The 26,710-nt window shown below is 41.1% G+C and overlaps 1 protein-coding gene across 1 annotated transcript in view; it reads right to left on the reverse strand.

Annotated features, from left to right (window-relative positions):
* Window positions 1-1,801: 1,801 nt before the first annotated feature.
* The window catches only part of xkr7b (XK, Kell blood group complex subunit-related family, member 7b), a 59,219-nt gene continuing 34,310 nt past the window's right edge, over window positions 1,802-26,710 (reverse strand). The window contains exons 3-5 of the mRNA XM_058643202.1: window positions 9,267-9,466; window positions 7,711-7,930; window positions 1,802-7,115 (exon numbers count right to left, since the gene is read on the reverse strand). Coding sequence (XP_058499185.1) covers window positions 6,302-7,115; window positions 7,711-7,930; window positions 9,267-9,466 — 1,234 coding nt within the window. The 3' untranslated portion in view covers window positions 1,802-6,301. The remainder of the gene's footprint in view (window positions 7,116-7,710; window positions 7,931-9,266; window positions 9,467-26,710) is intronic.

Below are 26,710 nucleotides of genomic sequence, written 5' to 3' on the forward strand. Positions count from 1 at the left end.
GGCAGAGTAGCATGACGAGGAAAGTAACAAGGAAGGCATGACTCATGGAAGAACAGGAAGAACATGAGGGATATGATCTCTCTTTGAAGACGCTCTTGTGAAAAGTTTGGACAAAAAAAAAAAAAACGGTGGAAAAAAAACCTCAAATGAAACAAAAAGGAGAGGAGGCAGAGGATAAATGTTTGGTCACCGGGTCTCTTGAGATGTCCCCGTCAACCAAATAACAACAAATGTACAACAAACAAAAGAGGAATATTCATGTGAGAGAAGCTGCGATCAAAGGCAAACGATTGGGTTGAGCTGAGAGGAAAAGAGCGGGGAAAAAATAACCTGTGAGGAAAAAAGGAGAGAGATATTGTTGTGTATGTTAATACTGTCATTGTTTTGTAATGTTTGCACTGCTGCAAGAAAAAATCCCTCTGGTGGGACAGCAACATACTGAGCTAAATGTCAACTCGTCCTCTCTGCTTGGTGAAAAGGCAACTGAAGACCTGGGTCCAGTCTTACCTTCTGCACTTTGCTTCGAGGGAGTACATTTACAATTAAATTCAATTAAATTCAATTAAAATGACGGGGCTGCAGTGCCTCACAGCAAGACTGTAGCATGTTCTCCCCATGTGCGTGTGGGTTCTCTTCTCTCCGGGTACTCTGGCTTCCTCCCACAGTTCAAGCACGTACAGATTAGGTTAATTGGACACTGAACTGACCATAGGTGTGAGAAGGAATGGTTGTTTGTCTCTACATGTTTGCCCTGTGATGGACAGGTAACCTCCCCAGGATGTACCCTGCCTTTCGCCTTATGTCAGCTGGGATTGGTTTGTTTTCCTTAAAATGTCAGATTTTGCTCTCAGCAATTATTGCCTGAGAAACCGAATGGCTCAAACTTGAAGCAAAACACACTCACCAGCCACTTTGTTCAACTGCTTGCAAATATCTAATCAGCCAATCATGTGGCAGCAGCTCAGTGTATTTAGACTACATTTGACCTGCTGAGGTTCAAACTGAGCACACAATGGAACGACCTCAAAGCAGATGACCTGCTTTCAGAAACTGCTGATCTACCATCACCTCTAGGGTTTACAGGTATGAGGAAAAACTATTCCGTCAGCAGAAGGTTTCTCGTCAAAAATGTTTTGTTGATGCCAGGGGTCAGAGGAGAATGGCCACACTGCTTCAAAATGATAGAAAGAGGCAACAGTAACTCAAAAAACACACTCTTTTTACAACCAAGGGCGGCAGAAAACATCACTGAAGAACACCAGCAGAGGATCACACCACATGTCTGTGGACTGTATACCTAATGAAATGGCTGGTTAGTGTATGTATTAATATATATCTATATATATCTACATATGTATGTATATGTATTTATATATACATATATATATACATATACATATATATATATACATACATACATATATATCGATATAGATAGATATATATAAATAAAGTCACGGCGTATAAAACAAAGTCACGGCACTTTCATGCAGCCATGCTGTGGTGGCTCCACCCACATTGAGGAGGTACATGAGTCGAGCCGCGCTGAGGTGAGGCGAGGTGAGCTGGGACCATGTCGTGGAAACTCAGCATCATATTTAAGTGAAGTATCATGTACGTGTACGTTTAGGAGACTTAGTTACTCTACCGTGCCATCAATAAAGACGCAGACACACTGAGAGAGTTTATTTTGATGGCTGTTCAACCATGTTTACTACAGTATTGTTCCCATCTACAGTTATCAGCACAGCTTGTTCTTTTTTTTTTTTTTTAACATCATCATATATTTTCACCACTGGTTTGTTTTTTTTTTCTGCTCATTCACTCGGAGGATTTTTAAGCAGCATTATCAAAAAAACTTAAAAGCACATCCTTACATACTGCACATACCAACAATACATACAAACCAAAGCACACATACTCATACGCGCATATCCTAGTATAGCGCCACTCTGGTATATACAGATATATAGAATGAGTAAAAAAAAGAATCTGGTTTTAGTTTTTACATCTTAGTTTTTACATCTTATGACAAGAGTCATACCAAAGACATGGCCACTGAGTGAGTAAACAATAGATAAATAGATATAAAACAAATATAAAAATAAATAAACATAAATACTTGCATCAATTAATAAAAGATGATTTGAGTTTTTTTTTTGTTTGTTTTTTTAAAAAAACTCACCGTTTACTTTTTAACATGTTTTTGTTCAAGTTAATATATAACCAGTGCACCACTATTTACTGTTATTTTACCTCGACAACAACAGACTGGCTCTGTAGAGTCAGTGAAGCTTCGCCCTCAACCCATGAGTGGGAGGTACGCGTCGTCTGTACATCAGCCTTCAGGCCTGTCACGTTTAACATCAAGTTTGACAAAGAGTCATTGTTTTCAGCACCATTAACATTGCTGTGACTGCCACCAGTGACACCAACATCCACAAGCTCAGGTAGGACATAACACTGGCCAGGTAATACAAATGCGTTACTACCAATATTTTTTTTCTCATCAATTAATTAAGTCTTTAAAATTGTCTTCCTGATTTTCCCAGCAGAGGAGACACACATACAACTACAAACCTTGTTTTGGTTTGGTGAGATCACTTATACTGTATTTAACAAAGCGTATGATGGCCACTGGGTCTATCCTGCAATCCCTCAGAGTGCTGATTATCCACATTCTCCCAAATAAAAAAAAAAAAATGAAACAGCACATCAAACAAGTACAGGCAGTGAGGAAAGGTCAGCAGCAGACTCATCTTGGACGCTGACAGCAGCAGAACGTTTCTTAGAAAAACCAAACTGAACATTTCTGCATGTGGGTGCCCCTGGAGAAATGCTGGTTGAGATTAACCAACAGGCTACCAATGACCCTGAAAGAGAATGATTCCTAATAACCCACCGTTACACTTTCCTCTAGCACCAGAGTCATGCCAAAATGTTCACTGACGAACAAAAAGATTTCAGGAACTAAATTTCATAGACACTGAAATTCATCATCTATGAAAAAGCATCGTTTGAAAAGTAAGTATGGACACTTTTCTTCCTGATTGCTCTACACAATAAAGTACAGTGCACAGATTTTTAACCATTGGGAGTTCCTTCAACACCTCAGAATATACACAAGCATCATCGGCGTAAAGGTGATTATTAAAATGAATAGTGAATACTGTCACAATTTTTGTTGCATGACATTTGTCAATAGAGGGCCATTCATATGCAGTGTCTAAAAACTAGTAACTAATAATAAGAATGGAATGGGAGAAGCCAGAGGTGTTTTATAACCAAGGCGCTTGTGGGGTGGAGCTTCTGTCTGCATTGTCACAACTTTTTTTCTTCTGCATTGTTACTTAGCAACAGAGCCTGGAAGCTGCTGAGATGACAGAAGTTGCAGCAGCCACGTGGAATTTATTAAAGCATTAAACCAAGAAAAAAAATAAAAAATAAATAAAAACTGAATACAAATTACTAGGAACTACTAGGAATTTCATCTGAGCTGCATCTGGACAGTGTCGCTCATTAATACACATGTGTAATGGTTGTCTCCATTCAAAATAATGCATTTTTATACACAAACCTTAAAGACTGCATGTGAATGGCCCCAGGTATGTGTACATTAACAAGTTCATGTGTCCAAGCGCATGTTGAAAATCTATACCATTTTGTTTTGTTTTACATACTAGGCATAATACTACTTTTTGTGCTTGGGACAGTCAGCCATGAGCTGATGACTCCCCCCCCCCACGACCTTTGTCAACTTCCAAATGATTGTTGGGTTGTTAAAGCTCCTATGACACATGCTTTGATGAACATGCTTGTGCATTGTTCCTGGGATGGAGTTAAAGACCCCCCCACACACTTCAAAACAAAGGAGATCCCCTTTAATGCACTGACTGACTCCCCCTTTTCCATTTTCTTTAGAAGAACTTCAAAGTGAAGTTTTGCGACTGAACAACAATCTGTTGTGAAGTTAGCTTTGATGCCAATCTTTTTTTATTAACTGTTAATTGTTGCTGACCAGGCTCCACTTTCCAAAGCTCTAGCTGATTTTAATTGATACCCAGGTGGAAAGATTTAAATTTTTCGACTTTGTAGTTGATTACTGATTGGCTGCTGAACGTGTTCAACTTGCTTTCGGGGATAGCAATAGCAATTTTAAATGTAGAGCAACACAATTTACCATGTTGCTTTTACTCCTGTCCAGTAAACTCAGTTCAAAGTCAAAGGCTTGTGCAGACTTTCTAAGTTGCATCGCATTTATGAAGGTCAATCCAACGTCAACAATTGAGACAAGAAAGAACAGCTATTGCTGAGTAACTTCTTGTTTACTGCAAAAAAGGCTATGCACTTTGCAACTTTGAATGATTTTTTGTTATCAATTTTCTTAGGACACATTTTGTATCTTGTATAAACCTCTTAGGGCCGGGTCATTCTTTCCATGTCCACGTGTGAGTAGAGGTCCACTTGGGTCTGTGGATCTGCACACAGCTCTCCAGTCCAGTAGGTGGCATGCTCTTGTTTTGGTCAAAAGAGACAACAAAGAAGAGGCTAACCATGGGAACTTGTTTGAGATTATATGAGGAAAACCACCAATACCCATACATGTACAAGTTAGCGAATACAAGGAAACACAAAGGATTTCCTGGTGAGTAATCACTGCTACTGTAATGGAATATGAGTTTGAGTAAGCATGCGCAGAATGCTAAACTGGTGCAGAGCTTGGGCCTTGTTTGAGTGGAGAACGCAGTAAGTATGACCTGGCCCTTAGCCAAACATGTTCATGGGTTTTCATATGTCTTAAGGTCTGTTGTCATGATTCTTTGTTTGCTACTGTTCACCCTCCCTCCAAAAAAAAACACAGAAAACAAACACTGAAAAATGTTTTCACAGGATAATGAGTTTGCTCATGATACCTTTCCCATGCCTATGTTATGTGTTTGAAGAAGGAGGAAAACTCAGAATAAAATTTAGTAGTAGTAAAACCAAACGCCATTCATCACGTAAACTACTTACTAGTATAGCTTATATCTGACATCTGTATTTATTCAACTGTACATCACAGGCCTGTGTGTGGCGAGTTGCAGCATGCCATTATGGTGGTAGCCACTGCAGAACTTGTCCAGCTTACATCCTGACATCCAGTCCTGATTCATTTTTTCCAAACGCGTCCTCTTCTCAGGTAGCTGGGGTGGAAACTGTGGGACATTTGTAACCGGCTGCTGTTGTAACTCGTGCGGATGTGTGGCCAACATTTTATAAGCCATCTGGGCGGAGACTTAGTTTTGAGCCAACGGTAGATCAATGCTTGTGTTTCTGTGAGTCTGGAGACACAAGTAGAAGACTACATCTGTCTTCAGACGCCACTGATGAAGCTCAGGGGATTGTTACCGAAGGTCCAGAGGGACATGCAATCTTTTTGAGGCATGATGGGGGGGGGGGGGGGGATAATACAACTATCATTTAGCTTTGCTTAAAGAGTTCATTCTTATTGTTGGTATATCGTTGTTGTTGTTTTTTTAAATCATCACTCCTGTAAGTCAGTAATGATTCAGTGATTTGAAGGTCAAAGGTATCTAGCTTATTCAAACTGAAACAGACGTAAGTTATGTTTTGTTTATCCTGATTTAAGTGCTATTCAATCATACTGCATATATCCTGGATTTCTAAAACGATCCACATTCAGCATGGTTTAAGGTAGATCTTTAGGGATCTTTTGACCTGCAAATCACATAAGTTGTATTTATTGGATAAATCACTCTGATTCTGCTGCCAAGCCAAAACAATTGCATGTCCAACGCAAACTCTAGCAGCATTACCTGGCAAGTCTCGGTTACATCTCCACAATCCAAGGCTTAGGTTCATGCAGCAGACTATTTCGCAATTGATCTCAATCTCTGTGACTTCATTCTTCCTAAGTCTTTTTTTTACATCTTGTGCTGACCATTTGTGATGAAACTAAATCTAACACTCCTTGGTCCCAAGATGAGAGATTACATTTCTGACCTTCGAGTTTTTAGAGTAGAGAAGATGAAGATTAACCCAGTTCAGCATTACTCCAGTAACTTCCCATGGCTCATTCATGCTACTTACTCCTGGACTGTGTCCTAAAGGGAGAGCCTTAGTCACAGATTGCGCTTCACATTTTACAATCAAGTTCTGACAACCTCTTTTCTTAAAAGCAGTCACCTGACACTGTGTCTCCTCTTCATGTCTCTCCTGACATACATTGTCTTGGGATGAGAACTAATCTCCGACTGAGCCTTGGTCCCAGACTGCATTTTAAGTTAAGAGCCCCTTTGGCTTAGACTGTTGTTTCATATTCTAATACCTCTTTGCTTCCCATCATGCTACTTCTGTACTGTATCCGGGGGCTGACGGCCGATGTTGTCTCCAGTAGCAGAATGGTCTTGCGGAGGCGCCGATCAATGAAGTGTGCATCCCAGGCTGGGTATCGCTTTCTTGGGAGGTCAATCCGGATCACAGGGCCCTCCTGTGCACGGGATGAGGAGGAGGTCCTGTGAAGGAGTGCAGGAGAGGAGGAAGGGGAGGGACGTACCTGGAAGACAGGCAAGCAACTGTCCCTGTCTCTCTCCTTGTCCCTTTCTCTCTCCCCAGGAATCAACTCTCCCGTGTCTTTAGTCCTGGGGAGAGTCCTCGGAGGGCTTGTAATGACCATATCTGTTTGGGACCCTTGCGACGGGGTGAGGCAAGCATCAATTACTCCTGCAACCCCTCCGGCACCCACCACACCCTCGTCCACACATCCTCTCCACTGTGAGCCCAGAACAGGGCCATCAGGGTGCAGCCAGCAGTAGTACAGCAGCATGAAGAAGGTGCCCAGGGCAAAGCTGCAAGCCATTAGGCACACCACGATGAGGGCGTAGGAGTCAGAGGTGTGCGTGCCGCGATACGTGTACCAGGCGGTGGTCAGTGCGACGTTCTCAGCCAGTGTCACAGAATAGTAGACAATCATGCGGAAACGACTGGGCCCCTCCTTGACATTGAACCAGCAGAAGATGTAGATGATTCCCACCACCATGTTGTAGATGATCTCCTCCCACTTAGACATGCAAAAGTCGGTCTCACCTTGGATGATCCAGAAAGTCATGACACACCTGAGAAAAAATAAACAATACCACAGCATATCACACATGGGTAGGGAGCAAGATGACAATACAAGACGTCCAATATGAATTTATCTCAACTTTAAACATAGGTCCCTTTTCAAACTTCTCCAAAAAACACACAGAGAGGTATTTTCATGGCAGGATATCATTAGTTATTTAAAGATACCACTTCACTCTTCTTACCCCTCCCTCTCCTGACACCATTACACATTCGCCCACATCCACACGCTGTCTCTACTAATGCAGGAATCAGGTGCTTGGCAGCCTGTGACTCTGGCATAGGAACTTCTTCCAGCAGCTAATACTAGACTAAATAGATAAGATCCTCAGTGCATTCAGACGAACTGACCAGACGCATGTTCAAATAATAATAAGATCCCTCTCCTGAGCCTAGCCTTCACTGATTGGTTAAAAGGTAGCAGATTTCATATCTCTGCATATTTTAAACTATTGTTCCAGAAAATACATTATTGCAATTTATAAAGGCCCTAATTCTGGGAAAATATGTACTACAACTATGAAAAAGCTGTTAAAAGCACATATTCTAAGCCTATCCTTGAAGATCCTATCACATATCGCGCACCAGTGGCTGACGATGAATATGCCGAAGTAGAGCTGGAAGACAGAAGCGAAGAGGGCAAAGGCCACAGTCCTTGCTCCAATGGTGAAGAAGTGCCACAGCATCTGTGCGATCACAGCCTTGTAGGACATGGGCAGTTTGTCGTCACGAGAGTCACGGAGGACCTTCTGATAGGAGGCAATCATCCAGGCTAGAGAGACCAAGGAGGCAGAGGCCGAGAGACCTGAAGACGTGGACAGAGAGAGAGGGGGAAAAAAAGAGGAAGAGACACAAATACAAAGATGGTCGGATTAAGGGAGGACATAAAAGAAAGTAAAGATAATATACTTCATTTTAATTGCAAAAAAAACCAAAAAAAACACACACTTTCACACTGACATTTCAAAAATCAATACAGTAGTCACGCTGACGTTACAGTGTAGCTGATGGGTCAGCTCTCAACTCACACCAGTGAAAGTGAAGGACAGATTTATAATGTACCCTGTCAAGGTAGTGACACAATGTACACAGTATGTTGACAGTTAACCAATACATATCAGCGCGTAAATAATAAAGATAGTTCAATATCATCTTGGCCTTGCAGTCTGACAAGAGCGAGAGCTGCAGATGCAACACAATACATTCTATATTGGTCACTTAATGTTACGTTATGTTACGTGTTTCAGTTCAAAATATAAGATAAACGCAACATTAGTTGTACATAACTCACAAATTATTTTTTTCAAATTGACTTGAACTGGTTTCAAAGCGAGGTCAAACGATGGTTAGCCTGTGCGTATTCCCGAACTGCGAGACCCCCCCGCGAGCCACCCACAGCTCAGTTTAAGACATTAAACATTCATGTGTGTTAATTATGTAGTCTTGTCTCAAATTAGCCATGAATCTCAGAGAAGGCATTAAAAATTGAGCAGAAAGAGAGCTGCTCTGACTTTGCGTTTTGAAGGAATTTTTATTAGTTCTTATTTTTAGGAGATGAGAACTCCATGATAGAAGAGTTAGAGTCTGAGCAATTCAGTCAAAGTTCACATGGAATGTTTGGAAGTGTGTTTATTTGATGATGCTATGTATAATGACCTTTAAAAACCAATAAAAGCTTCATAATGTGTTTGTTGCTTTGCATGATTTGTAATGATGTTATTTAGACAGTTTGATTTAACGATGCTTTATTGCTATATGCTTTGTTTAACCTCTTTGAAAGATGGTCATCATTTGTGGAGAAAATCAGTGGCAGTGGACCATAAACGTTGGGAACCCTTCCTCCATTCCTGCAATTAGGTTTGGAGTGAAAATTACAGGATTTTACAAGTACTGTCAATACATTCAAGCATACTCACCTACCGTCAGTAACAGTTTACATCGTTCTTAAACAAAGTAAACAGTGGTATCATAATAGGAATTATGACCAAATCTATAAAAATAAAACCAAACATGTATACCCCCACAACCCCACGGTTATAAATATTGAATGAACTCTGGAGAAAATGAAGAATTCAGTGGCTCACACTTCACAACTTGTTTTCTTTTTCCCGTTGTCGCACAGCTTCAAAAACCCAGCTCACCTTGCAGAGGGAGGACACCATTTCCGTGGATCATGATGCTCAGCTGGAGGACGAGCTGCGGTGCCGACTTGAGGAATGCCTCCAGGAGGCGGAGCATGGTGATGTCAGCGCTCTCGAACATCAGCCGCCAGTAGAAATGGCGGCGAGGCCCGTTGCTGTTCCAACGGCTCTGGGCGCCAAGGTAGAGAGTGTGGATATACCTGAGGATCAGAGACAGAGAGAGGCGTCTTTTTTTTTATCATGCCTGCACACACATCAGATTTACATTCACATATACGCAACATGTGAGTGAACTAAAAATCCTACTGCATGTCCTCATAAAACATTAAAGAAGACAACGGGGAAGCAAAATAATGTCCAGTCAAATGCATTGGAGGAGCGGCGTGGTCTGTACATATCACATTCAGGCACCGCAACGTTTTGTTGTGTTGTAATAATACCTTATTATGACTATTACTAATCCAAGTCACCTGTACATTGTCAAACCAACTTGCAACAAATAGCAGAATCACAGAGGAGAGATGCTAAAGTATATTTTACTTTACATTTTGTTGTTAAATGATGATTCTGTGTAAATGTCACGGACACAAATGCAAGTTTTCTGGAATCTCTGATTTTAACCCTCCAAAATCTGTCAGAAAACCGTTAATGTTATTCTCTATACTAAACGTTTTAAAGAAGAGTAAATTCCCCAAACCACATACTTTTTATTTATCTTATTTTAGAATTTATCCTTACATGATGGGTTTACTTTGCCTCACTCTTTATACACTTAGAATATTGTTTCAATGCTTTCTTCTTTTTTTTGCACTTATCTTCTGTATTTGTAGATTATTGACACTGGAGTATATATGTCGGTTTCATGTACAATGTTCTTCTTTCTTCCTTAATAAAGTTAATAATAACCTTAATAAAGAGAAAAAAAAAGCTGTACATTGTGTCTGTAATAAAACTTGACACAAACATTTTAAAAATAATAAAAAAATTAAATAAAATCTCTTCATTATGACTTTTAATACCCACTAGTTTTATTCTGTTCTAATTCTTTTATTTGACTTTTTTTTCTTTTGTGATTTTAATTGGTATTTTCATGCTTTGGTTTATGTTTCATGCCTTTGCTTTTATACCATGTGTTTATAATGCTGCGTGTCTGTAATGCTTTTATTTTGTAAAGCACTTTGGTCACCTATAAAGGGATATAGAATGCATAAATGCATGGTTTGACTATGACACACACAGTACGTTGTCAAGTTAATTAGCTAATGTAGAGATACACTCACACAGGGAAGAAAGCCCTTTATTTAAAGGGGAAAAACAGCGGGACACACGCTCATATTGAGGTGTTTGTGTTTAATTAAATGTAATCTTAGTGCATAAATCCTAATTAAAAATGCTCACCTGCGGTAAACACAAACAAAAACAAGAATAAAACAGGGTCAAGAACCAAAAGGACAACTTTGAAGGAAGCATGACTCCCACTGAGACAATCTTCTGAGAGGGTTCTCAACCCTCCGCTGTCACTGTTCACCACCGATTGCATTTCTGTTGTTTTGTTTTGTTGATATCTGGAGTGGTGTTGGTCACAAGATTGCAGCGGGTCATTTGGCAGAGGAGAGTTAGCCAGTTTTCATGTTTTTGTTTTTTAAAAAACCACAAAGACTGATGCGAGTGAATGGAGAGACAGGGCGTCTCAAAGATGTGTGACCCTTTGTGTTTACTGAAGGTATTACTTTCAGCATGAGGTCTGCACTGAGGTGACTCCAGTAACCAGAGGTTTGGGTTGGATAAGACGAGAAAACACTCAGGAAAAGCTTTTGTGTTATGACAGCAGAGATGGTCTTTAAGGGTAGCAGGTGTTTCACACCGAACATGAAGAAAACAAACACATCATATCCCTTACATTTAGAAATAAAGACACTTAAAGTGTGCTATCTCCACCAAGGAGGTCACATTTTTTCAACCAAAAATAAATGATTAGATTTCGGAGGTGATCCAGGTCAACAGTCCATCGCAGGGCCACATAGACACAAACAACCATCCACTCTCACACTCACACCTAGGGTCAATTTAGAGTGTCCAATTTACCTAGTCCCCAAATCTGCATGTTTTTGGACTGTGGGAGGAAACCGGAGAACCCAGAGAAAACCCACGCACACATGGGGAGAACATGCAAACTCCATGCAAAAAGGCCCATGTTCAGATCAGGCCGCAATCCCGGGTCTTCTCACTGCAAAGGCAAGCGTGGTGGGAGCTTATAGGTGGATTTTGAGTTTTTTATGATTTATTTTAAGCTTTTAAATTCTTACTCTATGTCTATGTTTGATGTATATGTATCTCAAGAAGAGCATCTGCGACCATAGTGGCAGCTAATAGATATTCAAATAAGACTTCGACTCAGTCATAGCTCTTCAACACATTAACAACACATCTTCAACACTCGCGTCTGAACATTACCAAACCCTCACTACTTCTCAAAAACTCAAATTCAAATAGACGAGGAACAACAGACACATCGATGTCTGTTGACTAATGCTGTCTCTCAGAAGAAAACGCTAAATTTGTAACTTAAAAAGTTACAAAGTTAATACAGACATTTGAATAGAACAAAGGGATGAATTAAAATGTAAGTTTAATGTTATTTTCATTTGCACTTCCAGGCTGCTGAAAACACAAACAGTTGGACGAACACAAAACATGGCCGAAATGCATGGGATGGAGAGGTGTATAAAAGGAAGGGCTGATGCATTATGGGAGAAGATTATGGTCGGCAGTATAGCGAAAGCCCAGCAGGGCGGAAGGGTGGTGGAGGAGAAATGAAACTCGGGTGGCAGAAAAGTGAGACAATGCTTACTTCCTGTGCCTGTGCATCCTGAAGCAGATTTGAAATAGAGAGGTAAAAATAACCAGCACAGCAGCAGCAGCAGCAGCAGCAGCAGCGTGTGTGTGCACACACGCACGCGTCAGCACATGTACAGCGTATGTAAAGTATGTATGATTTCACTCCTGGAAAACACAGATGAGCGGGGAGGTGTGTATGTGGATACACGCACACACACACACACACACACATAAAGTGACAGATAGGCAGCAAGGCCAACGAGGCAGCCTTGAAAATCTGTAGCTCTGCAAATAATTTGCTGGCCAAGCACTGCCTGCACTCTCTCCCTCTCTCTCTCTCTCTCCCTCTCTCTATGAGTCTGTCTCCATTTTTGCCTCTTTTATCTCTTGCAGGTTTCATTTCTTCCTCTATCTCTCTTTTTTTCCCCAGTCGGTCAGCAGCTACTAGACGCACCGTCCAAAGAGTTGGTCTTGTTACCAACTTTTCACCCTTATGATCTCTTTTATTCCCCCCCTTGGAGCAGTCTGGATGTTTATTTAATGTCCTGTTATTGTTTTTTTTTTTGAACGGGCATACAGTGATTTTTGTTTTTTAACCTCCTGTTCCACACTTTATTTGTTTCCTCTTTCCGAGGTGTTCACAATCTCTTTAATTCTCTGCCTTTTCTGAGCATTCTTTCTTTTCTCCGTCACTGAATCTCTATCTTCATCTTTACACTCTTTCGCAGTTTCTTTTTTACTTGCGTGTTATCGCTCATGTTGTTTTTCTCTCAATCCAATTTCATGCAGCAACCCCCCACCCTCCTCTCTTACTCTCCCTCTCGCTCATTTCTCTTTCTTTCTCCATCCAATTTATTTTGTTCTTCCCTCAGGCGTTCTCATGTGCCTCAAGCTTCCAATCTATCAAATCTATATGAATCTTCTCCTCCTCCACTCTTCTCCTCTTTTCTCCGCCCCTCTATGCTGTATTACACTTATTTATCCTCCTCTTCTCTCCGCCAAAAACTCTACTATCTACAAGGCCACAGTTGGACCTCTGAGGCCCTGCGCATTAACGTGAAAGGAGCTTCTGTGTGTGTGTACTCCCAAACCCTATAGTGAACCAAGTTAAGTCAGTAAAGCGATATCGGTTTAATGGTTCAAAAATACTGTAATTATTGTATGAAAATACACTTGTTCTTTGTGCTCCCTGATTTGCTCTTTGCGTTGTGATTTTTGTAAACGATTCTGACCACGGGCGGGCCTTAGGAAGCTGTCTGTTGATTGGCTACTGAGTTCTGGAGCGACAGCTCAATTAACCAGATGTAGTCAAGGGTTTGGAATCGCTGTCCGTCTGGAGCGAAAATAATAGTGTAGTACGGAACGTTTATACTCGGACAAACGGCAGATACTTACAATTATTTTGTTGGATGTCGACGGGGAAAACTTGGGGAACGAGTTCCAGACGGACAACGACTCCAAGCCCTTGACTACTTCTGGTCCATTGAGCCGTCAATGGCCAATCAGCGGCTCGCCAAAAAACAAAAAAACCACGGCGCAAAGAGCAAATCAGGGAGCGCAAAGAACACTAAAATACGATATTTTTGAATGATTAAATCGATATTTTATTAGCTTTGTGAAAAGTGTTGGTTGAACATGATGACACAAATCTAATTCGATAGTGACAGACATTTTTTGAAGAAAAACACACCAACAAAACTTACATACTCACATTTGGACAATATGTTTTTTTGCTGCTTCAAAGTGGAAAACATGCTCGTTAAAATAGCTGCACCGCTTAGGATGTCAAAGTGCACACGGTGCCGAGATGAATGGAAATGAGTCTGAGACCGTTACGACACAGGGACGTCTTTCCAAAATGGTGGCTGCTCTTGTTAGAGACCAGATCAATGACATCTGTAACCATCGAATGACTGTTCATTTCAAGTCACCTCAAACGCTTGATTGTATCTTGAACGATGTCTGCGGAGGTTTTTTTTTCACATTTTTTTTTATAAGGATGATCATTATTGTAACGACTGTCACTGTTGTGACACCCGTTCACACGGGCCACGCATTTCTCATCATTACAGCTCAATGATTTGAAGCTGATCAGCAGATGCACATCCAGGTCGCGGCGAGAGGAAACAAACAGATATTGAAACCAATCATAAATAATGATTTGTTTACCTGCAGGAAAAGAAAAAAAAACTACCATTCCTATATTTCATGGTAATAGAAGTGGACAGTTATACTATCGTGAGGCTGTCATTTTAAACAACTTCATATTTCCTAATTGTTCATTTTATATACATTTTTTATGAGGCTAATTGCATCTGAGAATCATTTCTGATGTCCTTTCTATAAATTGCCAGGGCAGTAATGTAAATCCTCCATCACAGAGACAAAGGACACAAAGAAAGAAATATGGGTATTTATCAATAACTTGTCCCCGCAGTTGACCGGAGATTTGACTGCATGGGTCCCTCCCCCTCGTCAGTCTCCATGGTGATACCAGTGACAGGCTTTTAATGAGTTAATAATCTGTTATCTTGACAGAAACACACAAAGAAACTGAAATGTCTATACTGTATATTCTCCAAATGTTAGCAGTGACCAGAAGTGTGGTGGCTCTTTATCATTCACACGTGCGGGAGTGTGTTTGTGACTCTTTTGGGACATTTTCTGACCTCATCAGGACCAGTCGTCCTCACGGGGACCATGATCTGGTTTAAATGAGGCAGAACCTCATTTCTGAGGAATTTTAGGGCTACGTTTTAAATTGTGGTCAGGTTAAGGTTAGGGTCAGGCAGGATTGAAGTATGATAGAACTGTGTTTGTTAGGACATTTTGACCATGTGAGGAAGTGTTTTTGAAGGTTCAGGCTTGAATTTAGAATTGGGGTTAGATGCGGGTAAATGGCTAGGGAATGCATTATGTCTATGAGTGTCCTGACTGAGAATGCTGTAACAGAATGTGTGCATGTGTGGTTAGAAGCTGTTTTGCAACAGTTTGATAATATACAGTACGAATAAATGCTGTGGCCCGACTATGTAAAGTGCCTTGAGATATCGTATGATGTGATTTGGTGCCACACAAATAAAATAGATTCAATTTTGATTCCCAGTTTGGTGCAGAATAACTCATCAACATCCTCATTCAGCTTGTTGCCCATCATCATCATCATCATTATCATCAGCAGCAGAAGAAGTGGTGCTCACTACCGCTCTTGTAGCTGAATGGGAGCAAATCCCTGCAACAATGTTCTTAAATCTGTTGGAAACTAATCCCATTAAGGAGAGTCTCTTACAGCGGCACAATCACATGTGGTTAGAAAGTTAAGGTGTCTTAATTATTGTAATTATTTAAGACATTTAAGATATTGTTTATAATCCATCTTTATGCTTCACATGAGGGTCCCAGGGGGCACTGGTGCCAATCTCAGCTGACATATAGGGGGCGAAATGCGGGGTACACGCTGGACAGATCACCAGTCCACCACAAGGACACACAGAGACAGACAAACAACCATCCACACTCACAGCTACGGTCAATTTAGAGTGTCCAATTTGCCTAATCCCCAAATCTTCAGCACTGTGGGAGGAAACCAGAGAACCCGGAGAATACAAACACACGCGGGGAGAACAATCTTGTTTATAATGACAATCAAAGCTTTCAGCATCAGTTCACAGGTCACACATTTCTCATCCTTACAGCTTGTTGACCTAAAGCTGATCAGCAGATACACATCCAGGTCGCAATGAGAGTCAATAAATACATGATCAAGAATCAGGAAACAGATACTTGAGTTGTGTCGTGAATAATGAATTGTTTACCTGAGGGAAGTTAGCAAGGTAGCTTTTCCTACCAGTCAGAAAAACCTATTTAAAATGTTTAAACATTTCTCGACCAATGGAAATGTGTTGAGTCGACATTCACTTCCTGGTCAGATAACGCTGTAATGCATGTGGGTCTTTTCACCAGCTTCACCTGCGATCAGCATTAGTGGGAATGGAAGACCCGGGTGAGCGTGCTAATTTAATCTTTGTCAATGCAAATTCCCGGTGCAACTCTACGACACACAGTTATTTTCCTGGCGGTTTGCGGCGTTAACTGTGACTGTTTGTGGTTGACCTTCATTTTTACGACTTGGAACACCGCACAGTATTTCTTTATTTCATCAGCTGAATCAACTGAACGATCAACTGAGAGAGGAACAGAAGTAAAAATACAAAATAGTAACCACTGTAACATTGTCACTGAGCCCTTTTCCTTGTTCTGGTTTGTTTATAGCTCATCTGTGTTGTCACATTTCTTGCACAGGTGATAAAAAAAAACAACAAACAACCAATGGTGTTATTGATGTTAACTGCCTTTTATTAAGTGGGTCCACCTGGGTTCAAAAATCCTCCTCGTTTTAGTGTGAAAGAGGCTTCATAAAGTGCTTGTTGAGTCTAATTAGCACAGAGTATTGCTTTGTGGACACACATTTTTAAAGTACAATGGCGCTTCATCATTTAAGCTTCACTTCCCACTTAATGCACATTGCCGGGAGCGAGTGTGGCATACGTGACAAAGCAAAACAAATAAGGCAAACACACAGTGTCATAGTAGTTAGTGAGACCGAGACGCGCCGGCACCCACTTAGTTTGTGGTTTATTCACGTTTTCTTCCTACCGATAAACGAAATAGGCAATTGTGAATGTTTAAAAATGCAGCAGTGATTTGGAGCCACATAGGCATATGTTGCATTGCCAGCATCATGTCAGCCGGGGGCCTGCCCCTCCCCCCCCCCCCCAGCAGAGATGAAAAGCCCCCCGAAGTGGGTGGATGGAGGTTAGAACAGTCAGCCTCCATGCTAGACTGTGAATAATGCAGCTGTCAGAAAGCTCAAAATTAAACACATTGAATACACACTGGAGACAGCCTTTGGCTCACTGCACATACACACACACACACACACACACACACACACACACACACACACAAATAAATAAATAAATATTGGCCTAACACAGGGTTGTAGATATAGTTCCCCATCAGCTACCATTCATCCATCCACGGGTGAGCTGGAGCCAATCCCAGCAGAGCTTGAGGCGAGCTTGGCCAGACTGACGGCCAATCACTGCGCAGACATACAAACAAACATTCATACTCACTTTCACATTTACAGTCAGTTTGGAGATGCATTTATTTTACGATTGCAATGCTTCAAATTGCAAAACAATTTTACCCCTCGTGTCTGTGCCACAGGTGCACCCATGGCAAATTGTGGTGGGAATAACACACAACTCCTTATATGGACATCCTGGGGGTGTGTGTTCATAGGTCACACATTGAGGCTTTAAAAAAGTGCGTTTATTATATTGCATTCTTAGTAGTGATATAGAGTAGCAACAATTGTGCAGAAGTCACAAAATAGACTGTTTTTCTTTTCTTTTTGTTCATAAAAATGAGGCCAAGTGAACTTGACTGTGACGTAATTCCACATTTTCCGAATTCAATTCAATTTGACACATTTTACTTTTTGCTCAGGGTGTGTTTATATATAGATGGTGAAGAGACACTCTATATTGCACATTCTTATAGCCTCTGTAATTATTGTATGTTTCAACATAGTAATGGGAAAAAAGCAGCTTGAATGCTCTGTGTTCTAAGAGTTAAAATGATTTAATTAACTGATCAGCCTTTCACAAAATAACCCTATGCTGAAGCACAGTGCTACTCTCATTGGACAAAGAACTACAGTCCATACGAACAGGAGAACTCACTGTGTCACTGTTTGTATGTGTAGTGGGTAATTACATGTGTAATTACATGTGTAATTACATGTGTATTTGTCTAAATTCCGCTCACTGGGGAATCACGGAACGTGAGCAGTTTGGAAACAAACACATGTGAACCCACAGCACCCAGTAAGACACCAGCTTCTAAATTCAAGTCCACACAAGACCTGACGGGAACGTTTTGTACAGATTTTTGGATGTGTGGACTCAATACACAGCTCTGAGCGTATTCTGGTTTCTATGCCCACCACAGATCTACGTACCGAGTCTGCAGCGAGGGTGAAACCACAAACAGTGAGTGAGCATTAGTGTGGAAGCCCACACACAGCAGAAATAATGTCTCCTCTCTGTCTGTGCAGAGCTCAGCTGTCAACACCGACCTACTTAAGAGTGCCACACTGAGAAACCCGGCACAGAGACAGGAGGATGTCAGATTATGGGAGAGTGTGAAGGAAGGAAGGAAAGAAAGAAAGAAAGAAAGAAAGAAAGACAACTGGATGATGATGATGATGATAAAGAAGAGGAATCAAGAGTAAAAAGAGTGAGAGCGTGTGTGTGTGTTTGTGTGCGGAAAGAGAGGAAAAGTGACAGCATGGGACATGCACAGAAAACATGAAAGAGAAACGACTGAACGAGGGATGGAGAGAAAGTGACACAGCAAAAACGACAAATGTTTAGTGTGTGTGTGTGTGTGTGTGTGTGTGTGTGTGTGTGTGTGTAACAGAGGTGAACCAGCATTGATCACTGCTGCCAAAGCTGCCAAGCTCATGATCAGATAGGATCACGCCAAGCGCTGAAGTGTTTAATTGGGAATTGTGTGTGTGTGTGTGTGTGTGTGTGTGTGAAGTGTTAGATGTTATCACTTAACTCAAGGGCTCAAGTTGGATCTTCAATCTCTCACTATTATCACTCTCTGTCTCACTCCCCCCTGATGCATCCGCCATTGAGAAATTCTAAAATGCAGACACATCCTTCTCGACCTCAAGGAGAAAATGAGGAGGAGAAGGAGGAGGAGGAAGAAGAAATAGGAGCAGAGAGAGAGAGAGAGAGAGAGAGAGAGATACAGGTTATGGGAAAAGGTAATTGAGAAGAGGTTAATGGGGGAGAACAGAGAAAAGAACAAGAGAAGATATGAAAGGTCAAGAGAGAGAAGAAAAGGAGAAAATACAACAAAAGGGTGGTAACAGAACGAAAGGAGGAGAAAGACGGATGGGGATTAAGAACATAGAAAATTGAAAGCATGCACAAAAAGAGTGAGAAATTATAAAATGGACAAGAAGGGAGGAGGAAATGTATAAGACCGAAGAAAAGAAAAGAAACTAAAGTAAGAGTAAACAAATGAAATAAAGAAGGGAAGGCAGGCCGGGGGGGGGGAAGAAATGGTTTCAAAAATAAAGAAGACACAGAAACTATAGGAAAAGAGGTGAGAAGAAGAGAGTTGAGGAGATTCATGGCTTGAAGAAAAGGTAATTATGGGAGAAAACACATGGAAATTGAGAGGGAGAAGAATGGAGATGATCAATGAGCTGCTCCCTGTGCTGATCAATCATGGTTTGTGGAATGATCAGCGATAAAGACAGAGAGAGGGGGACAGATGGGTGAACTGAGAGAGAGGAGGATATTTATTACACACAGAGAAACACATGATAATGAGGCTGAGACGTGACCAGTGCAGCTCTTCAGTATACTGTATGTAGGTCCACTGACAAAAAAAAGGCAGCTTACATCAACAGTTGGTATCATGAAATTAACGTTACCCGATAATTTTGTATCGTACGTCCATCAATCATCGCTTTTAGGGAACAAGAGCGGCCGAGCGTGAGCAGGAGCCATGATGGCTCAGCATGTTCAAGACCACTTGTGTTTTCACACACGGGTTTGTAATGCTGGTGCAGACACATCGGCGTGAAGGCAACATGAATCATCTTCAAAGAGAGAGAGCGGTGCAGGTGCTGACACCAGCGCGACGTGATGCTGGAAATGACAGCGATAACTAAATATGCTAGTTCTCATTCAGACTCACTGATTACTACCACACTTATCAAGTTACCTCGCCAGTAAAATACATAAAGCTAATTAAATGTGGACTTTGAAAACACAGAGCCGGAACCAGAGGGGGCTCAGCTTCCTCTCTTTTAGCTTTATACGGCCCCCTCAGTCATTGAATTTCACCCCCCTGATCTACAGAGCTCAGTGTACAGTATGTCTGAACGACACGTTACTCACAGGACTGCAAGTGCTCAGCTATTGTTTCCTGCTCAGTAACACACACAGAAAACCAAGCCCACTGCAACTGCTCCTGCTCACTGTGATGCTGCTCTGCAGATAAAAAAAACAAAACTGTGGGGAATATGATCAATCTATAGTATGACCAGATCATGCACCTTGTCTATGCACTGTTGCCATGGTGATATCACCAGCAGAAACCTATTAAACCGATGCTATATAGGTGAAGCTGCTATCAACCTCATGTATCAAAATCTGGATTTTGATACATAATAAAACAGTTCAATGTTGTGTTGTATCAATACATGTATTTGATATTAACCTAATAGGTTGGTGGTACTTTATTCATTCCTATTTTAAGGAACTTTTTGCTGGTAAAGAAAATTCAGAAATGTCATTGGAAAAAAGCAAAAGATTTAAACCATGAAGCACATTTAACTTTATTTAATGTCTGTTGGGGCTGCAGGCTGTTTTGTCAGCAGTGACTGATGTGTCCATCCTGTCAACATCATTTTCAGTTTACATGGAAGTCGTGCTGCTTCTCGCTTGGAGCAAGAGACTCTAATGTCCATTAATATGAGGTTTTGGTACTTCTGCAAGTTGACGTACAACAACCCGCATTTATCTCATCAATATTTGTCACACAATATTTGTACTTATTTTTCAATTTCATTAGTCGGTGGAAATACGGCGAGGTGGGAACAGATAGAGTGGCATGAAATAAAACATGTAAAATGTGGTTATTGATCTGTGGGACTTTTGGTTATGTGGTTTATGCTTTAACCACTAAGACAAACCACTCTTAACGCTTTAACAACTAAGCCTCATGTCCGTGTGGATTTTTTTGGTTTGCCTATTTTAACCATAAAAGGTCCAGTAAATGTCCTGTGACAAAATGCTTTTGCCCATTTTTTTCCCAGAATAACCTTCAATATCTGGCAGTTTTACTGCATGTTTAAACAGTGTATTAACTATTTAAAATGAAGCATTTTGCTTGTTATATTAGAAATTTGAACAGTACAAAAACACATTTGTTTGAGTCTTTGTCTCAATGCCCAAAAACAGGCCAAAACTGGAAACCATGTACAGGCGTTTCTCCCACTTTTCCCCCTTTCTGGAGACAAAGACGCTGATTCGCCAGCTTCCTGCAACAGCACGAGTGAAATTACAGCATTATCTGCTGTGAAATGCCAGGTTTATTCAAGATATGCGGCTTTGCACACTTCAGACGTTAGAATTCACGCTCATCCATGGAGGTCAATGCAAAATAGTGGAAAAACTATTTATTTAGTTTGTTATGATGTTCTATTTCTATATTAAAAGTTATGGCTGCAGGGCGAAGCAATTCACCTGGTGAGGCTGACGCACGAGAGGAATAAAGAAAAGAAAGAAATAGTGGACTGTTCACATGTGAAAATCCACTGTGTGTGTGTGTGGTGTCTAAGTCTTGCTATCCAATATAGTTCTCCCCATACGATGCTGCCATGGTTACACAGGGAAAACCTCGGAGACAAACACGGTCTTGCTCACTGCTGATCACCGACTGTCTCTCTCTCTCTCTCTCTGTCGCACGCACACACACAAACAGCTGATTTCATACAGACAATTATTTTCATTGTTAAAGAATAAAGGCATCCACTCCACTCGTGTACGTTTCCTTCCAGCACAGATGCTCTATTCAGGCTGCAATATGGATGTATTTGAGGTGAATGTATATGGGAAGCAGAGATCCATGTTGGCTAAAATGTGGGTCAGTATCCATGGCGACTGTTTGAAGGGGATTGAATACTTTAGTACTCCTAGGTCTATATGTACCTCCATATTTAAAACACTTACAACACCTGCTTTCAAGCATCCTCCCTCTGGTACTGCCGAGATCTTTAGAAGGTTGAGTTCACGCACTCTCCTCTTTTTTATTTCCAGAACTTCACTCCGGAGCCGGTGTTTTTAACTGTGCAACGTAAAATGTCGTTAAAATATCGTGTCTGCTGCATCGAAACACGACTCCAGAGATTTCTCACTCAAATGGCCAACAGTGTTTCCAAAGTCTCGGTCAAGTGCAGACACCAGATGTAAGACTAGCACCTGCCTGCTCAGTCCTTTACCATCACTGTAGTGCCCTTGAGCAAGTCTGGGGACAGAACTGGCATCAAGCCCAAACAATATCCGAAATGTATTACCTAAGAAGGTCACCTCATCAGGGTCAGTGCACCAATGCTGTTCCACTTAGATCTAACAATCCTTGCACTTGGCTTTAAAAAATAAAAAAAAAGCTGAAAAAATAACAGGATCAACTTTTTTCATTTATTACCCAGTCCTATTTATACCTTCTTAAAGTATAAAGTTATTGATAATCTATATTTTGTTATTGTCACTATATAAACGAGATACATGTCATGAAATGCCAAAACCAACAATCATTGGATCTACTATCAGGTTTGAGTAAGTACTTACAAGAGCCTCACATTACACACATTACGAGACACAATGATGAACACACGCGTACAGTCATCACACGTACTCCATCCATGCTTTATCCTCCACATGAGGGGTTGTGGGTATCTCAGCTGACACAGGGTAAAAAGGTGGAGCAAACCCTGGACAGATCAACCATTCACTCTCACACTCACACCTATACGGTCAATTTAAAGAGTCCAAGTTGCCTAAGCCCCATATTGCATTTTTGTGGACTGTGAGAGAAAGCCGGAAGAACCCGGAGAAAACACACACACACACACACACACACACACACACGTGGAGAACATGCAAACTCCATGCAGAAAGACCCTTGCTCAGACTGGGTCGCGAACCCTGGTCTTCTTCCTGCAAAGTCAAGAGTGGACTCAACCCTATATGCAGGCTTTTGTATTTCATTTCTCCGAATGGCCTGAAGGGGGCGCTACAATCATCAGTCTAATCGCCCTTATGTCAAGCAGTTGATCTGAAGCTTCAGGGCATCTGCAGTCTCACTCTCACTCCCTTGTGTTTTTTCTTCCTAAAGCTGCTGTGATTGACCTCAGGGCAGAAGTGCTGCATTTGTTTACTCGTCACTGATTGGCCCGAGCGGAGCTCTCATTACCCTCCAGGGAAGAAATGTTTACTATAACACAGGAAATATGGATTGCAACCATAAAACATACACACCGCACAGACACGCAGTAGGATTTCGCCTTTCTCCTTGGATTCCTACTCCTCATTCTGTCGTTCAAACACTCTGCTTAAAATAACACTTTCCCTACTCTCTCACACACACACACACACACACACACAGCTCAGTTGAGTGGCTATGTGGGACAGCAGCTTGGGGATAGACAACTTATTCACTTTGAGTGGCACATGGATATTTATATCTGTGTGTGTGTGTACGTGCCTGTAATTTGTAAAATATGTCTGTGTCGTTCTGTCAATGTTTATATTTGTTTCTTTGAAGGGTCGGCGTTTTATAAAAACATGTGTCCATCCGATACTTCATACGGTCACAAGCAATACACACAGGGTCACTGTCGAGCAGGGGCCTCTAACTCAAAATGACCTGAGGGCCAGTGCGCTTCTAGTCTGGTCAGGAGGGGACCTGTTTAGTGATTAGAAATTAAAATTAAATCTTGATAATCCATCACAACGTTGCAATTAAAAAAAACTTTAGGACGATATTGCACACCATTTCAAAGTGAAAGTGTTGATATATAATTCACAAAAAAAAACATTTATGAGATTAAAATGAATCTGAAAGTAACAAAAAATGGAATTGAAATAAATCAAAATAACATGCAGACAATTGCAATTAAAAGACCAGTTTATATATATATATATAAATATATATATATATATATATATACGTAATTAAGTGTTGAATTTCAGAATGTGATATATATAGAATCTAATGTATTATTTTTATTATTCTCATAAAAGTATTATTTACTTTTGGTCAGTTTTTGCCAGTTTCCTTGTTGTTGAAAAGTGCTATAAAAAATAACAAATAATACACAAAACACGGATTCTCCTCTTATGAAACAACAAATGTGTGTACAAAACATGCCTGTGCACGCTCAACAATAGCAAACAGAGATAAATACTTCTTGCCTCCACCCGACCCTGCCCTGCTGGTGTATACACACAAACGCTCCCTCAGTCAGGTCTGACAGCTTTACATGACAGAGCCCTTTCTCTGAGAGCCACATTCAAATAACGTTCCATCATTCCTATTCATGAAGACCAACCAGTGGCAGAGTAATATCATCATCAAAAACACACCAAAAGTTACGCACTGCAGCTTTAATTTGCACATGAAATTTCAAACATGGCATGTGACTGAATCCGCTGTCATAATGAGCTTTTAAAAGAGCCGCAGCCTTTGTTTTTCAGCAGATGTTTCATCTTTCAAACTGCGGTAAATAATTTTGGGAACATTCTGAAGGCTTCCCAGAGTGAGAGGGTTGTTCAAAAAGAGAGCATTTGACCTATTTTGCAACCGAGTTCATAAAGTACATGAGCACACTGAAGTATCTTTGGAGCAAACACGTTCTTTTATCTCCGCGTGATCCGGCTCTTTATTGTTAGATGTCCTCAAACACTACGAGCTGAGCTGCTGATTAGCTCTGCTCAGCTCCTGCTTGCGATGGCTCTGCCGCACTCGGTCCACGTTTTGTGCCACTGTGTGAAAATGACGTGTCAACTGTGTCTCGCCAGTGAAGCGAGTGTCGAACAATCTGTGTGTTCTTACTCGATGGCAACGGGCACCAGTAACAGAGCAGTCAACGTCACCTCCCACACCCTCCAGCATCCATGATACAGGGAAATCATTTGATGTATATGATGACAACAATAGATTTACATTGTAAAGAATGCAGGAGAGACAGTGTGTGTGTGTGAGAGAGAGACAACTTAAGAGTGACGTAAACTTCAGCTGTACCTGGTAAAGTGGACTATTAGGAAATAGTGTCACTGCAGTATTTCACAGTCTACCAACCACTTTAGCCATATATGAGCACAAAAGGCTCCAGGGAAACTAATGTGTGTCTGGCAGAATCGGTACACACCAAACTATCTCAACTATTGCATGATGAAGTTTGGAAAACATCCATCCATCCATTTTCTATCACTTTATCCTTCACAGGAGGGTCGAGGGGGGAGCTGTGTCAATCTCAGCTGACATAGGGCAATAGGCGGGGTTCACCCTGGACAGTTAACATATAGAGACAATAGAGGTCAATTTAGAGTGGCTAATTTACCTATTCCCTGCATTGCAAGTTTTTGGATTGTGGAAGGAAGCCGGAGAACCCAAAGAAAACCCATGCACACACGGGGAGAACATGCAAACTCCATGCAGAAAGGCCCTTGTTCCATTTGGGGTCTTCTTTCTAGTTTGGTAAACATATCAAAAAAAAAAAATTCTAATGTCTGCACTGAGCTTTTCTGTAATGTCAGTAGTGTCTCAGAGTTAAACCAGTTTGCCATAATTGAGTGCAGATGACCTTGCAGTTATTTTGCATCATCATCATCATCATTAGAACATCATTGTAATTTAAATGAACTAAAAATAAACAAATAAAATCAGCTGTTGGTGAGCATGGCAAACCTTGAATGGCAGTAATAATTTTACTTCAATTTACTTATTTATTAGTGTACAAAGACGTGATTATATCCCAGAATGAACCTTTATATATTAATATCAGGAGCCATGCAGTGACATGTGGTGAGGTTCATGGCTGCTGAGGCACCCACGCATCAGAGTTCAAATAATATGAACCCAAAAAAGTAGCATATTCACCATTAAATTGACAACTGGTTTACATTTCATATATATCACACAAGCACCTGCTCATGTGCGCCCCCTTCAGTGCGGCAAGCTACTGTCTGCCTCACCTTGTGCCTTTTCACTGTGGTTTTATTATTTAACACCTGGGCTTTTCTTGCTGAAATGCCACAAAATGGCTGCTGTTCAAAGGGGCCCTTGGTAATCTTTCCACAAAGGGGGCGTATGCACGCAGCTGCTGAGTTGAACGGCCAATAGGAAGTGCCGTCTCTTTGTCTATAGCCAGACTGTGGGATGTCCGGGTGTCTGCAAACATTATATTGGCAAATTCAGGGATTTTTCACTATAAAAATGATCAAAATGTTTGGATTCATTCAGATAAAAAATGCATTGCTCACAAACGTGGCCTCATTTGTTTTATGTTATCATTATTACTTTTTTATTCTCCATGAAGAGCCTCACCCGTCTCCCCTGACCGCACGTCCCTGCTTCAGTGGACAAATGAAACATGTCTTTAGTTTTGATGCTGCCAGAAAGGAGACGTGAGTTCACCAGTAAATGTTGCTGAATGTTACACCCTGTGCCTTTGCCTTGTACAGACTGATACAAAAGACAAGACAAAGAATCCTATAGGACAAGGACAGAATGTGCATTTTATGGTCCCGGCTTCTTCATGTTCAGCCTTTCATTTCATGATTTAAGTTTCCACACGTCACAGCCCACTAGACTGTGTGTGCTGGAGCTGAAATCTGGCCAGATCACAGCTGGAAGTAGAACGCTCACTCTCCGGGAAGAAGAAGAAGAAAAAAAAGAAAACGAGTCAGATTTTCCCAAGGAGAGATAAAAGGATTGATGGGGGCAGG

Source organism: Solea solea, chromosome 11, assembly GCF_958295425.1.
Source record: "Solea solea chromosome 11, fSolSol10.1, whole genome shotgun sequence".
Taxonomy (NCBI): Eukaryota; Metazoa; Chordata; class Actinopteri; order Pleuronectiformes; family Soleidae; genus Solea; species Solea solea.